Source organism: Scyliorhinus torazame, chromosome 11 (assembly GCF_047496885.1).
Source record: "Scyliorhinus torazame isolate Kashiwa2021f chromosome 11, sScyTor2.1, whole genome shotgun sequence".
Taxonomy (NCBI): Eukaryota; Metazoa; Chordata; class Chondrichthyes; order Carcharhiniformes; family Scyliorhinidae; genus Scyliorhinus; species Scyliorhinus torazame.
Window position 1 is genome coordinate 139,627,693 of NC_092717.1, and position 16,288 is coordinate 139,643,980.

General features: G+C 45.4%; 1 protein-coding gene across 5 annotated transcripts in view; it reads left to right on the forward strand.

The window, feature by feature from the left end:
• prkdc (protein kinase, DNA-activated, catalytic subunit) overlaps nt 1-16,288 on the forward strand; it is a 344,146-nt gene that overhangs the window by 94,191 nt on the left and 233,667 nt on the right. For all 5 annotated transcript variants that reach the window (XM_072467802.1, XM_072467803.1, XM_072467800.1 and 2 more), the window contains 5 exons: nt 174-297; nt 4,313-4,471; nt 6,351-6,554; nt 7,239-7,424; nt 15,620-15,724. In XM_072467802.1, the coding sequence (XP_072323903.1) occupies nt 174-297; nt 4,313-4,471; nt 6,351-6,554; nt 7,239-7,424; nt 15,620-15,724 (778 nt within the window). The remainder of the gene's footprint in view (nt 1-173; nt 298-4,312; nt 4,472-6,350; nt 6,555-7,238; nt 7,425-15,619; nt 15,725-16,288) is intronic.

Sequence of the window (16,288 nt, forward strand, 5' to 3'; positions counted from 1 at the left end):
TCAGGTTTAAATCTTGCATTGGAACTTTTAATGAAAACGCTGACACAAAATGTTAACCCACCCGTTTTGTTTTCAGGTGATAATTGACTGCTATCAGCGCTTTGCATTTATTTCAGATCTCCTGCATTTCCACGTGTTTTAATTTGTAATTTATGTTTTTCTGTTTGTGGCAGCATTGAAGGTCTGTGCATTGTAGATCTATACAGACAGACCGATCATGACAAATTGAGCTCCATCTTGTTGGCGTGCAAACAACTTCACAAAGCCGGACTTCTGAACTCAGTACTGATGTGCCAGGTAATTGTTATGTCACCAAGTCAACTGCACTGTCTGAATTGCACACAGTTTTGAGCAATTTACTTTTAGCTAAATTCTCAAATATGCGGCAGACAATTGAAACAAATTTATTTTTCATGAACTGGTGCCTAATGGTGGCATTTCAAACCTAATAAGGAAACTTCACATCCAAAAGCTAATTGATGATTGGATGGAGAGCACTGTTCTTGCACAGGATATGATTTTACTTTGGAGATTGATGTCAGCGTAATAAGAGGGTTTGAGCCAAACCATTGGTGTAATAGTAATGTCACTGGGTTAGTAATCCGGAGGCACAGGCTAATGTCCTGAGGCCATGGGTTCACGTTCCACTGCAGCAGCTGGTGGAATTGAAATTCCATTAATAAATCAGGATTGAAAAGCTTGTCTCAGAAATGGTGACCATGAAACCATTGTTTTTTTTTTTTTGGCATTGTAACAGCAGCAATATAAATAATGCACGTGAGAATATAAATATAGTGCAAATACCACCTCCCTCTCCAACAGGTCCCACCATTAATTAACCCCCTTATCTACACTAACCCCCCCCCCCCCGCCCCGGCTGACGATTAATGTTCCGCGAAGAAGTCGATGAATGGCTGCCACCTCCGGGCGAACCCTAACTGTGACCCTCTCAAGGCGAACTTGATTTTCTCCAAACAGAGAGAGCTAGCCAGGTCCGATAACCAGGTATCTGACTTCGGGGGCCTTGAGTCCCTCCAAGCTCATAGTATCAGTCTCCGGGCTACCAGGGAGGCAAAGGCCAGAACGTCTGCCTCTTTCTCCTCCTGGATTCCCGGATCCTGCGACACCCCGAAAATCGCCACCTCTAGACTCAATGCCACCCTTGTTTTTAACACCTTGGACATGACGCCAGCAAACCCCTGCCAAAATCCCCTAAGGTTTGGACATGCCCAGAACATGTGGACATGGTTCGCCGGTCCTCCCGCACATTTTGCACACCTGTCTTCCGCCCCAAAGAATCTGCTCATCCGGGCCACTGTCATGTGAGCCCGGTGAACGACCTTGAATTGAATCCGGCTGAGCCTGGCACAGGTTGCGGACGCGTTGACTCTACTCAACACGCCCGCCCAAAGGCTGCCCTCTATCTCTCTCCCCCTAGCTCCTCCTCCCACTTTCGGTTCAGCTCCTCGGTCTGCGTCTCCTCTGATCCCATAAGTTCCTTGATCTACCAACCGGGCTAAGTTCAATTTAAGGAGCCGGTCCCATAAATACCTAGATACCTGAAACTGTCCCCTACCAATCTAAATGGCAGTTCCTCCAGTCGCCTCTCCTGACCCCTCGCCTGGACCGCAAACCTCTTGCTTTTCCCCATATTAAGCTTATACCCCGAGAACCGGCCAAATTCCCATGATTTCTTCCATCCCCCTCAATTGGATCCGAAACATACAGGAGTAGGTCATCTGCGTAAATGAAATGAAAATGAAATATAAATCGCTTATTGTCACAAGTAGGCTTCAAATGAAGTTACTGTGAAAAGCCCCTAGTCGCCACATTCCGGCGCCTGTTCGGGGAGGCTGGTGAGGGAATTGAACCGTGCTGCTGGCCTGCCTTGGTCTGCTTTCAAAGCCAGCGATTTAGCCCTGTGCTAAACAGCCCCTCCACTTGTTTGTTCCCCCTTCTACAAACATTCAAACCTTCCACCACCAATAAACAGTGGCAGCCGTGTGTACCATATACAAGATGGACTGCAGTAACTCACCAAGATTCCTTAGGCAGCACCTTCCAAACCCATGACCACCACCATCTAGAAGTAAAGCGAGACTGTGCCATGAAGCCATTGTTGATTGTCGTAAAAACTCACTTAGTTCACTAATGTCTCTGAGGGGAGGAAACCTGCCATCATTATCTGGCCCACCCTCCATGTGGTTCCTGACTCTCATCAATGTCATTGACTCTTAAACTGCCCTGTGACAATGGAGTGGCAAACCACTCATTTCAAGGACAAATAGAGAATGGGAAATAAATGCTGACTTTGTCAGTGACAACCACATCCTGTGAAAGAATAAAGGAACCCCCCCCCCCCCCCCCCCCCCCACACACACACACACCGCCACCACTGATTGCTATAACATGTAGCCTGGGAGCTTCGAACTCCTGGGCCTCATATGTCAGTTATTAGGTCAGTGCCAGTGGGAAATAGTAACTGTCTGGTGGGCAGGAGGGGAAAGGTAGGATAGGAAAAATGCACCACTGGAGCCGAAAATAAGTCTGATAAGCGGTTCTGGGGACCAAATGGTCATAGTGGGTGAGTGAAGCACAGAGCAGGGTAGGTCTTTTTCTATGCCCCCACACAGATGGTTTGAAAACAAAGGAGAAACATTTACATTTCTAAAAAATTCTTCACGGGATGTGGCGTCGCTGGTTAGGCCAGCATTTATTGCCCATCCCTAGTTGTCCTTCAGAAGGTGGTGGTGAGTTGCCTTCTTTAACTCTGCAGTCCTTGAGGTGTAGGTACACCCACCGTGCTGTTAGGGAGGGAGTTCCAGGATTTTGCCCCAGTGACTGAAGGAACAGCAATATATTTCCAAGTCAGGGTGGCGAGTGACTTGGAGGGGAACCTCCAGGTGGTGGGGTTCTCGGGTATTTGTTGCTCTTGTCCTTCTAGATGGTGGTGGTCATGGGTTTGGGAGGTGCTGCCTAAGGAATCTTGGTGAGTTACTGCAGTCCATCTTGTAGATGGTACACACAGCTGCCACTGTTTGTTGGTGGTGGAAGGTTTGAATGTTTGTAGAAGGGGGAACAGTCAAGTGGGTTGCTTTGTTCTGGATGGTGTTGAGCTTCTTGAGCGTTGTTGGAGCTGCACTCATCCAGGCAAGTGGATGAGTGGTTATTCTGGCCCTGGCTTCTTTTCCTGCAATATTGACCCGTGGGGAAGCCAAATGCCCCGCCAACACAGCCTCTAATTAAACAACAGTTAATGTTTCTGGAGCCTGATCTGTGTGGTTAAAGAAAGGCAATGAGACTTTCAGAGGGTTGGATTTGAACAGGTTAAAATCGGAAAGACTGGATCACTGGGTAAGTCCCAAGAGTATTTTTCCAGATGGCTTTTTATTGCACAAGGACTTATCCCCTAGAGTCTGCTCTTCCAAGCAAAAGAGATATAATTGAGGTACAACATCTAGGAAAACACAAGAATAAACAAGCTATCTTTCAGAGTAAAAGGCCTTTTGGCCTACTATAAATGTTAGATCCTGAATCTATTGCTGTCAGGGCTAGTGACAGATATTATTGTCTCTTTTTGCATTCAGCAGGTCTGGAGCCTTTCTCAAAATTATTGATTTAGTTATCATTCCTCTTGCTGTACTACACATCAGATCATAAGCCAACAAAAGACACATCCACAACAAAAGCATTCTAACTAACTCAATGAGAAAAGTGCCCTTGCCCATCTCTCCACTCATTTATTGAGCAGTCATCAACTTATAGAATATACATGCTACGTAGGTAGAAAAGGAAAGTTGAATATTGACTCATTGCAGTTTGCAGCTCTACGTCTGATAAATAGTTTCAGAGCAATGGCCTCCTGCACTGTAACTTCTATGTCTAATGGGAGTGCAATTTGCATATTTCCAAACGAGAGAATGATAAACTGCCGTGGAGGTGTTGGAAAAGTAGATTTTCTTCTTCAACCACCAAATAGCTTGCTAGATTGTGCTATTTTTGGGAAACAGAATTATATCCCAAAAAATTGCTGTTAACCTGTGATGCATTGAAAATGTTCTGACAATGATCAGCATAATTTGCAACCTGAGAGTTTGAGGTCAGTAAATGAATATTTTACATTGCTAAGGCCTTGCAGCCCAGTGTTTATACGTGAAAGTTGTTTCTCGTGTAGGTCACTTGGCTAACGTCATCCAAGCATTTTGACATAATTTTGTGTGTTTATCCATATCGTGTGAATCATTTGGTTAATTTAGCATTTACATATTGGTTTGCTCATTAATGTTTCAAATACTATTGTTATTTAATACAGACTGGGAGTATTGGCCTGCCACTGAATTCAAAGCTTTTATCAACTGTCTACAAAGGAATTGCACCTGGAGATGAGAGGAAATCGCTCCCATCAATAGACGACAGCAGTAAGATGTTAGCAGATGGACTACTACAACTGTCTTTTTCCCTTGGTGGACAGGTCAGTGTGTGATGAATAAAAATGTATTTTACCAGCAGCTGATGGGCACATCGCCATGTGGGGACACCACCAGGTATACTCTGGTGCCTTCCTTTTGGGTTTGGGTCTGGGTCCTGATCGTGCACCCTGTGGCCCATGGAGACTGCAACCCGTGCCCCCAACAACATCAAAGCTACTCCTTTGATAGAATCCCCTGTCAACCCTCCGGAAGGAACCCAAACGCCCCTTACCATGCCCTAGCTAAATGACTCTGCGAGCCTGACTCCACTTAGCTTGGGTCTTGGGCCTTTTCCATTTTTCCACCTATGCTACTGTTACTACCTGATTCAGATATAGAACAAATAGACTACAAGATAGCCCAATCCCCTGCTATATAAAACTCATAAGTAGTATTTTAAATGATGGAGAATTTAATGAACTCAACGTGAAAACATTAACACCAAATACAGATTGCAGTTGACCTTTCATTCCAATTCCGCAAATTATACAGACCTTATTTTGTGATTTATTTTGATTATTTGTATACTGAAATGATCAAAATTGTGCAATCCTTTCATTATTTTATCCTTTATTTTAATGATTGTCTGTAACTATACTGTTTTATTTGAATTCTCATCACAATTCAGCACTTGCTACCATGGTTATTTTTACAATAATCCAATTATCTATATGTTCCCAACTGTGGCCACTGCTCTCAGTGATAATACTGGGTCGGACGGGCTGCCAGCCATCCAGTTGGCTGGCAGCTCTTGGGAACAGGAATTGCCCCTTAAAGGGATGGAAGCCCTGAATGTGGGCAAATAATTGCCTGCTACATGTAAAATTGAGTCAGGGCTCCACAACTGAACAAAATTGGGTACCCTCCGCTTTCCAGGTGGGGCCATCGCAATGCGTTGACCCATTCTTTGTTTGAACATTCATGACCCTTTGGCTGTTTGCAACAGGCAATGGGCTGACCATGCTCAACTAACCCATACTTGCAGAACTCGGAATATAATGTCCAACATTAGGTGTGATTCTGCGATTGGACAACACGTATTGAAGACATTTTGATTGTGCATCCCTAAATCCCTCTACCTCTCTTTCCTACTTTCCCTAAAACCTATTCCTGACCAAACCCTAATACCCTTTGGGCTGGATTTTCCGCTGCTGGTGGTGGAGTTCCTGATGTGGTGTGGAGTCCAGCATCGGCCAAAAAACAGGATGGGCGCCTGGTCCTGGCTGACGGTGGCATTGAGGTTCCTGTCCACCCCGCCAGCGGGAGGATGCAAATAGGTCAGATTGACCCATTTACATCTTATTAACGGGCCGATACCGGATTCTCCAAGCCTGTGGACAGTCCTTTCCTCTGGACCAGGATTCACGTGGGTGTGAATTGGCGCAGATATTTCCAGCATGGCCAGATGCGGTGGACCTCACAGTGGGCCAAGGGAGTGTCTATTTTAGGGAGTTGCCCTCAAAGTCCATTGGAAGCCCCCTCCCCGCAGTGCAAATCTGCTGGATCAAAATGGCAGCCCGATGGGGGATTCACGCCTGAATCCCCCGCCATTACAGTAATTTGCATGGCAAGGGATAGTGAATTGCCTCTGCAATCCCGCTCTTAGCGCGACCGCAAATCAGAGGCGATTAATTTCCGGTGGGAGAACATAGTCTCCCAAAAGGAGAATTCAGGTCTTTGTGTGTTGGAGTGTCAAATTTTAATGCTGTCGTGAATCTTTTTGGGATGTTCTACTTTGTTAAAGACATTCGGTAAATGCAAGTTGCTGATGTTGTATAAGATCAGTTTAGATTTGAAGATGATTTGTGACTGACATTTTGAATATTGTTGGGAAATGAAGCTGAAACCACCTGAATATACTCTCTCTCTTGATCCCTGTAGTGTGAGGAATTGGTCTCCTTGCTGTTGAACACAGTTGAGCTATCTGTGCCACTGTCAGGGGCATCCCAGAGACATTTCATCAGTTTTTCCCATGGTGAATACTTCTACAATTTGTTTCCTGAAACCATTAACGGTGAACTGCTTAGAAATCTTAACTCTGCAGTGACCCAGTTGATGGGATCAACAAGAGAAAATCCTAAAATGGTAAGCACTATTCAAATGACAATTGTATAGAGATTATTTTGGATAAATTGTTCACCGTCAGTCAAGATATAATTACAGCATTCTTTTTTTCAGTACATCAGGAGATCTCCTGTGGTGTTTCACATTGTTAGTCAAAGGATGCTGTTTTCTAATAGTCAGGATATGATATGCAATATATGAAATGAATAATACTGCAATGCATGGTACTGATGAAGAAGTATTTTCAAGTATAGTCATTGTTGTACTATAGAATAAGGATGACTCTGATTAGTATTGATTTGTTCTGAACCATGATGGCTCCTGTTTCTACAAATGAGATTTACGTAAGATATACTCTATATTTTTTCTTTAAATTTTATGGTATTGTTTTTTTAAATACAGCTTCCATGCATAGCCCAGTCAAGCTAGCTAGTTTATGTTGCCTCATATAGGATGTGTTAATGCCCAGTGTAGTAGCTCACAAATGTAAAAGCTTGTAAAGCCCAAAACCATCCAGGAAATTAGGATTTGTGGATTAATTTAATGGTAATTTATACAGTATGTATGTATGTCAAAAAAACATCAATGTATGGAGAGTGGTTTGCAGAGTTGAATTTGTAGATTATGTGGATGCCATAAGATTTTTAGCCATTTCACACTGACTTTGAACACTTACGATGCTCATTTCTTTCTCTGTTTGTTTAGGTGAGCATTGTTCTGAATGGAATGCTTGATCAGAGTTTCAAAGACCACACTGTACGGAAGACGCAGGGTATTCTTCTGGCCAATGCTGTACTTAAAAATTGGGCAAAACTTGCTTCATGGTGGTCGGAGGATTCTATTCCTGAGAGCAAGATGGCTGTCTTAACACTGCTTTCCAAAGTGCTGCAGGTATATTATGTTTTCCAGCAGTCTCTGATACATGTGGTAATGCAATCAGCATATGAAATTTAAATCCATGGCAGGATATACACCTTCATCAAAAGCACATTACTGTTTTGGAGCGAGCTTGAAAGTGATGAGAATGTTCCGTGTTGTTAGAAGAAAAATTAAGAGAAGGCATGATACAGGTTTTGTTTGTCCTAACATAAAAGTATTAATATTGGGCATGATTGTATTTAACATGGTTTAATAAATAATTTGAACAATGAATCAGGCTGTTCTGAAGAGTTGGTAGGTAGCAACACTGCTTTCAGCCGCCAAGGCCACATGATCCTTTCCTCCCCTCTCCCCATAACTTTGAAATCCACCTCTTTTCAAAATTCAGCCTTCATGATATGTCTTACTTTGGCTTGGTCCAAATGTTAATCTTTGTTTGATTACACCTCTGAAATGGCATCATTAGCACAGAGGCTCCCATTTGGTCCAAGGAATCTGGACTGACCCTTTTGGAGAGCAATTCAGCTGCTCCCACTGCTCTACACTTCCCCGATATCCCTACAATTTTTCTCCTTCCAAGTGTTTATTAAATTTCCTTTTGAATGTTACTATTTGAACTGTATCCGATTTAAGCAGTACATTCCAAGTCCTTCACCTATTGCATTAAAAATGTTTGTCCACATGTTGCGTTTAGTTCTTTTGTCAATTCTAAATCTATGCTCTCTGGCTATTGATCCTTCAGCTATTGGAAACGGTTTATTTTTATTCGCTCTGTCTTCTCTTAACCTTCTTTGCTCTAAGGAGCACAACACAGATTCTCCAGGCAACCTCGTCTCTTGTCCCAGGAACCCCATTCTAAAGTCCAATCTGTGCAAAACATGTATTTGTAAAGTGCCTTCTCAGTTGAAAAAACGAGTTGCCTGGGATCATGATTGTGAATAGATTGAGAATGGGATTTTCCAATTGAAATTGTTTTGCTGCTGATCCTCACCCAAACTAATCAGTTCAATATGTTTTTTCAAATAAAACATCAATGTGTATCTGTTAATTTGTTACTCAACCAAAATAATCTTCCAATCAGATTATGAAATTACGATGTTGTGGCTGTCACAGAAATATGGTGAAAGGAAGGGCAGGGTTGGTAGCTGAAAGTTGGGGGATATAGGTACTTCAGGAGAGATGCACGGGGATGTAAAAGGGGTGGGGGAGTAGTATTACTGGTTAAGGAGAATATTATAACCATACTGCGGGAGGACACCTTGGAGGGGTCATACAATCCCCGTGCATCTCTCCTGAAGTACCTATATCCCCCAACTTTCAGCTACCAACCCTGCCCTTCCTTTCACCATATTTCTGTGACAGCCACAACATCGTAATTTCATAATCTGATTGGAAGATTATTTTGGTTGAGTAACAATCTGCAATAGAACATACAGTGCAGAAGGAGGCCATTCGGCCATCACGTCTGCACCGACCCACTTAAGCCCTCACTCCCACCCTATCCCCGTAATCCAATAACCCCTCCTAACCTTTTCGGACACTAAGGGCAATTTATCATGGCCAATCCACCTAACCTGCACGTCTTTTGGACTGTGGGAGGAAACCGGAGCACCCGGAGGAAACCCACGCAGACACGAGGAGAATTGAATCTGGGTAGAGCTCAGGAACAGGAAGGGGGAAATCACAATGTTGGACGTTTATTACAGTCCTCCCAACTGCTCGCGAGTGATAGAGGAGCACATAAGTAGAGAGATTTTGGATAGGTGCAAAAGTAATAGGGTTGTTGTGGTAGAGGATTTTAATTTCCCTTGTGTTTACTGGGACTCGCTTAGTGCAAGGGGTTTGGATGGGGCAGAGTTTGTAAGGTGTATCCAGGAAACCACCTTGGTGCAATATGTAGATAGTCCAACTAGGGAAGGGGCAGTACTGGATCTTGTATTGGGGAATGAGCCTGGACAGGTAGTTGAGATTTCAGTAGGGGAACAGTTTGGGAGTAGTGACCACAATTCCGTAAGTTTTCGGGTACATAGGGCAGCACGGTAGCACAAGTGGATAGCACTGTGGCTTCACAGCGCCAGGGTCCCAGGTTCAATTCCCCGCTGGGTCACTGTCTGTGCGGAGTCTGCACGTTCTCCCCGTGTCTGCGTGGGTTTCCTCCGGGTGCTCCGGTTTCCTCCCACAGTCCAAAGACGTGCAGGTTAGGTGGATTGGCCATGCTAGATTGCCCTTAGTGTCCAAAAAGGTTAGGAGGGGTTATTGGGGATAGGGTGAAAGTGAGGGCTTAAGTGGGTTGGTGCAGACTCGATGGGCCGAATGGCCTCCTTCTGCACTGTATGTTCTATGTTCTATTTAGACGGGGATGAAGGTAACCCTCACGTTACGGTGAGAAACCGTGGAAAGGCAAATGATAACATTAGACAGGAATTGAAGAATTTGGATTGGGAGTTGGATTGGGATTGGCTGTTGGATAGTAAATCAACATCGGACATGTGGGGGTCTTTCAAGCGACAGTTGATTAGGATTCAGCAAAGTCACGTTACTGAGAGAGCGAAGGATAAGTATGTGAAGTTTAGGGAGTCTTCAATATTGAGGGATATTGTGAACCTCGTCAAAAAGAAAAAGGATGGACCAGTCAAGCTTGAAAACGGACAGGGTGCCAGCAATGGCAAAGGAACTAAAAGGGTTCATGGAGCAGATGGGGGGGGGGGGGGGGGCGGGTGGATCCATGGAGATTTGGTCAGCCGAGGGTGAAGGAGTTCTCCTACTCTCTCGTGCATAAAGTGTACTCCCGGATTGATTTCTTTATTTTGAGCAGGGCCTTACTGGCAGGGGTGGTGGACACTGGGTACTTGGCGATCACAATCTCAGACCATGCTCCACACTGGGTTGACCTGCAGGTTAGTAAAGACAGTAACCAGCGCCCGCAATGGAGGTTAGATGTGGGACTTTTGGCTGATGAAGGGGTGTGCGAGCGGCTGAGGAAATGTATTCAGAACTACCTGCAGGTCAACGACCCAAGAGAAATTTCAGCAGAGGTGGTGTGGGAAGCACTGAAGGTGGTGGTCAGAGGGGGCCGGACGGGTACCCAGTGAAGTTTTATAAAAAGTTCTTTGGGATATTGAGGTCCGTGTTAATGAAGATGTTCAATGAGGCAAGGGAAAGAGAGGTGCTGCCCCCGACGATGGCACAGGCCACGATTTCGCTGATTCTGAAGTGGGACAAGAACCCGGAGCTGTGTGGGTCCTACAGGCCGATATCCCTGTTGAATGTGAATGCCAAATTTCTGGCCAAAATTTCGTCCTCCAGGATTGAGGATTGTGTTCTGGATATTATTGGGGAGGACCAGACGGGGTTTGTTCAGGGTAGGCAGTAGGTGGCCAATGAAAGAAGGTTGTTAAACATGATCATGATGCCCCCGGAAGGTAGGGAGGTGGAGATAATGATCGCAATGGATGCAGAAAAGGCTTTTGATCGGGTAGAATGGGATTATCTGTGGGAGGTACTGGGATGGTTCGGATTTGGGCGGGACTTTATTGACTGGGTCAGGTTGCTGTATCAGACTCCTGTGGCAAGCGTACGGACGAATAGGACAACGGGCTATTTTAGACTGCACCGGGGGACGAGACAAGGATGCCCCCTCCCCCCACTGTTGTTTGTGCTAGCTACAGAGCCATTGGCAATTGCTCTGAGAGCCTCAAGGGGCTGGTCCGGGGGGGGTGTGGGAGCACAGACTCTCGTTTTATGCAGACGACCTGCTTCTGTATGTATCGGACCCAATAGAGGGGGATGGAAGAAATCATGAGGATTCTAGGGGAATTTGGCCGGTTTTCGGGGTATAAGCTAATATGGGGAAAAGTGAGATGTTTGTGGTCCAGGCGGGGGGGCAGGAGAGGCGATTGGGGGAGCTGCTGTTTACATTAGTAGGGGGAAGCTTTAGGTACCTAGGCATTCAAGTGGCGTGGGAATGGGACCGGCTGCTTAAATTAAATCTGGCCCGACTAATAGACCAAATGAAGGATGATTTTCGGAGATGGGACCGCTTCCGTTGCCACTCGCTGGGAGTGTGCAGATGGTGAAGATGATGGCCCTCCTGAGATTCCTGTTTGTATTTCAGTGTCTCCCCATCTTTATTCCGTGGTCCTTTTTAAGCGGGTCAACAAAGTGATCACTGGCTTTGTTTGGGCGGGCAAAGTAAGGAAGATAATGTTTGAGCAGGGTCGGGAGAGGGCGGGCTGGCGCTGCCAAATTTTAGGAACTATTACTGGGCGACGAATATAGCCATGATCAGGAAGTGGGTGGTGGGATCGGGGTCGGCATGGGAGCGTATGGAGGTGGTTTCATGCAAGGGCACCAGTCTTGGGGTGTTGGTAACTGCGCCTCCGCTGTTCCCGCCGGCATGGAACTCCACCAGCCCCGTGGCGATGGCGGCCCTGAGAGTCTGGGGGCAATGGAGGAGACATGTGGTAGCAGAGGGAGCATCGGTCTGGTCCCTAATCTGTAATAATCACCGGTTTGCCCCGGGAAGTATGGAAGAGGGGTTCTGGATACGGCAGAAAGCAGGGATTGAGAGGATGGGGGACATGTTTATAGAGGGGAGCTTTCCGAGTATGAGGGCACTGGAGGAGAAGTTTGGGTTGGCGAGGGGAAACAAATTTAGGTATCTGCAGGTGCGGGACTTCCTACGTAAACAGGTGTCAACCTTCCCGCTCCTACCGCTAAGGGGGATTCAGGACAGGGTAGGTTCCAGAGGGTGGGTCGGAGAAGGGAGCGTCTCTGACATTTACAAGGAACTTATGGAGTCAGAGGAGACGTAGACCGAGGAGCTGAAGCGCAAGTGGGAGGAGGAGCTGGGAGGAGAGATAGAGGATGGTCTATGGGCAGGCACGTTGAGTAGAGTCAACGCGTCCACAACATGTGCCAGGCTCAGTCTGATACAATTCAAGGTCGTTCATCGGGCTCACATGACAGTGGCCCGGATGAGCAGATTCTTTGGGGTGGAAGACCGGTGTGCAAAATGTGCGGGAGGACCAGCGAACCATGTCCACATGTTCTGGACATGTCTGAAGCTTAGGGGATTTCGGCAGGGGTTTGCTGATGTCATGTCCACAGTGTTAAAAACAAGGGTGGCACTGAGGCCAGAGGTGGCAATTTCCGGGGTGTTGGATGACCCGGGAATCCAGGAGGAGAAAGAGGCAGACGTTCTAGCCGTTGCTTTCATGGTAGCCCGGAGACGGATACTATTAGCTTGGAGGGACTCAAAGCTCCCAAAGTCGGGGACATGGCGAGCGTTCTCTGTTTGGAGAAAATCAAGTTTGCCTTGAGAGGGTCACTGCTAGGTTTCGCCCGGAGGTGGCAACCGTTCGTCAACTTCTTCGCGGAAAATTAATCGTCAGCAGAAGGGGGGCGGGGTAGTTTAGCTCAGAGTAGGGGATTAATAAAGGTGGGACCTGGGAGGATGGGAGACGGCTTTTGCACTATGTTTATAGTTTCATGTACATTGTTTATTTTGTTGTTGTTACACCAAAAATACCTCCATAAAATGTTTATTTAAAAAAAGAAAAAGGAGACTTTTGTACGGTCTAGAACAGTGTTCTTCAAAGTCGGGGGTACGACCCGCGGGTGGGTCGCAGAGCCGTCTTTCGCAGCGTTCCCGATCGCGCAAATCTCCACGCAGCAGCCTGCTTTTAATAACGCTGGCTGCAAGCGGCCTTTAAAATGGCCACGAACATGTAAAAAAAAAAAAAATTGGCCACATTGTGCATGTGTGCACGATCATCGGTGCGCATGCGCAAAACTATGTGCATGCGCGCCAATGATCGGACGCGTATGCGCAGTGCTGCCGCTATTTTTTTTTAAACGAGCGCAGCTTTTTGTTTTACAAGTTTGGGAGGGTTTTATTCATTTATTTTATTCATTTGATTTTTTTTTCATTTATTTTATTCATTTTATTTTATTTTTTTACAAGTTAGGGGGGTTTTATTTGATAAAATTTTACAGGAAAAAAATGCAGCACTTTGGACAGATGGAGACTCCATACTTTCCGACACCAGAAGGCTTCACCTTCATCCAACAGGTTCCATTGGAGGAGTGTGTACGAGGGCCAAAGGGACCCCAAACAATTTTCTCCATTTTTATCAGCAGCAAACAAGGTAAGAGAGATAATGGTGGATCGCTCAGGTCGGCAGTCATGGGTCAGGAAGGTCGGCCGGGTTGTGTCCCGAAGGTTGGCTGGTTGATAAAAATGGGTCCCGGAAAAAAAGTTTGAAGAACACTGGTCTAGAAGGGTCGGGACAGTCGATACCCTTGAGTATAAAGAAAGTAGGAAGCTACTGAAGCGCGAAATTAGGAGGGCTAGGAGGAGTCATGAAAAGTCCTTTGCAAGCAGGATTAAGGTGAATCCCAAAGCTTTTTATTCATATGTAACAAGCAAGAGGGTGGCCAGGGAAAGGATTGGACCACTTAAGGACAGTAGGGGGAATCAATGTGTTGAGCCAGAGGAAATGGGTGAGGTATTAAATAAGTACTTTGCATCAGTATTCACCAAAGAAAAGGACTTTGTGGAAGATGATTCTTGGGTAGGGGGTGTGGACAGTCTGGTTCATGTTAACACTGAAAAGGAGCAGGTATTGGGTCTTTAAAAAAATATTAAGGTAGTCAAGTCTCTTGGGCCGGATAGGATCTAACCCAGAATTCTGAGGGAAGCAAGAGAGGTAATTGCTGGGGCCCTGACGGACATCTTTGTATCCTCATTGGCTGCAGGTGAGATCCCAGAGGACTGGAGAATAGCTCATGTGGTACCGCTGTTTAAGAAAGATAGCAGGGATAATCCTGGAAACTATTGGCCGGTGAGCCTCACGTCGGTAGTAGGTAAATTATTGGAGAGAATTCTCAGGGACTGGATTTATACCCATTTGGAAACAAATAGACTCATAAACAATAGACAGCATGGATTTGTGAAGGGGAGGTCGTGCCTCACTAACTTGTTTGACTTTTTTGAGGAGGTGACAAAGATGATTGAGGGGAGGGCGGTGGATGTTGTTTACATGGACTTCAGTAAAGCCTTTGACAAGGTGCCTCATGACACACTGGTACAAAAGATGAACGGGATCAGATGTGAGATGGTAAGATGGATACAGAACTGGCTCGGTCACAAAAGACAAAGGGTAACAGTAGAAGGGTGTTTTTCTGAATGAAAGGTTGTGACTCGTGGTGTTCCACAGGAATCTGTGCTTGGGCCTCTGTTGTTTGTAGTGTACATAAACGATTTGGAGGAAAATGTAGCCGGTCTGATTAGTAAGTTCGTGGCTGACACCAAGGTTGGTGGAGTGGCAGATTGTGTTGAGGATTGTCTGAAGATACAGCAGGACATAGATAGGTTGGAGACTTGGGAAGAGAAATGGCAAATGGAGTCTAACATGGAGGGGAAATATACCATACATGGCAAAACTCTTAGGAATATAGAAAGTCAAAGAGATTGGGCGTGCTGGTCCACAAATCTTTGAAGGTGGCAACACAAGTGCACAAGGTAGTCAAGAAAGCATATGGAATGCTTGTCTTCATTGGATGGGGCCTTGAGTATAAAAACTGGCAAGTCGTGCAACAGTTGTATAGAACCTTTGTAAGGCCGCACTTGGAATATTGGGTACAATTCTGGTCACCACACTACCTGAAGGATGTGGAAGCTTTGGAGAGGGTGCAGAGGAGGTTTACCAGGATGCTGCCTGGTCTGGAGGGTGTTAGCTATGTGGAGAGGCTAAATAGATTTGGACTGTTTTCATTACCTGATTGAGGTCCACAAGATAATGAGGGGCATGGATAGAGTGGATGGGCAGGCACTCTTTCCCAGGGTGGAGGGGTCAGTTACCAGGGGGCATAGGTTTAAGGTCTCTGGGGCAAACTTTAGAGGAGATATGCGAGGCAGGTTTTATAAGCAGAGGGTGGTGAGTGCCTGGAACGCATTGCCAGGGGAGGATGTGGAAGCAGATACATTAATGGTGTTCAAAAGGCATCTTGACAAACAGGGATAGGATGGGTATAGAGGGATACGGCACAAGGTAGTGCTGAGGGTTTTGGCAAAGGTTGGTATCATGACCGGTACACATTTGGAGGGCCGAAGGGCCTCTACATGTACTGTAATGTTCTTTGTCTGGGCTCGATCGAGATATGTGCATAGCTTTGCTAATTTGAGTGTATGTGATTTCTTTCAGATTGATTCTTCAGTTTCTTATGGTGATAGTCATGAGGCATTTTCAATGGTATTCCAAACCTATACCACAATATTGACCGACTCTACATTGGCATTAAACTTGAAGGTATTTCTTTTCAGTTTTTTGTGGGGAAAGCTGTAAATGATGTAATATATCAAAGGTTCTGGATATCTTATTAACTATTTCGTGGTGTGAAATCCATCTTTCTTCCTTTTTAGTCCAAATCTCCAGGTGTCACCTGCAGTCAAAAGATGCTTAAGTGCATGTAACTGATACTAGCCTCTATCTGCTTGTGCTGCTTTTCTGCGGGCGAGTTGTGCGAACAAGAATGACTCCGTCACAATTCCTCTCTCATTTCCTTTTTCCCTCTATTCTATTCTCCCACGGAGAGATGGAAATTCTCTGCGGGTTCGGCTCCTCCAGCAGCAGGACTGCAAAAATGGAGACTTTAAAACAATTGTGATAGTAAGAAGATCACAATTTATAAATAAAATAGATGAACTAGACAAACCAGTATCTGGAGTATAATGTGGTAGCCCTGCCTAAACTTGGGTAATTTTGAGAGCTCAATCTACCTGCCGCAAGATTTTTTAAAGAAATTATAAGGAAGAAAAGATGAGAAAAATAGTGAAAGATTTTGACAGAACAGATCAGGAGAACTGTTCTCCT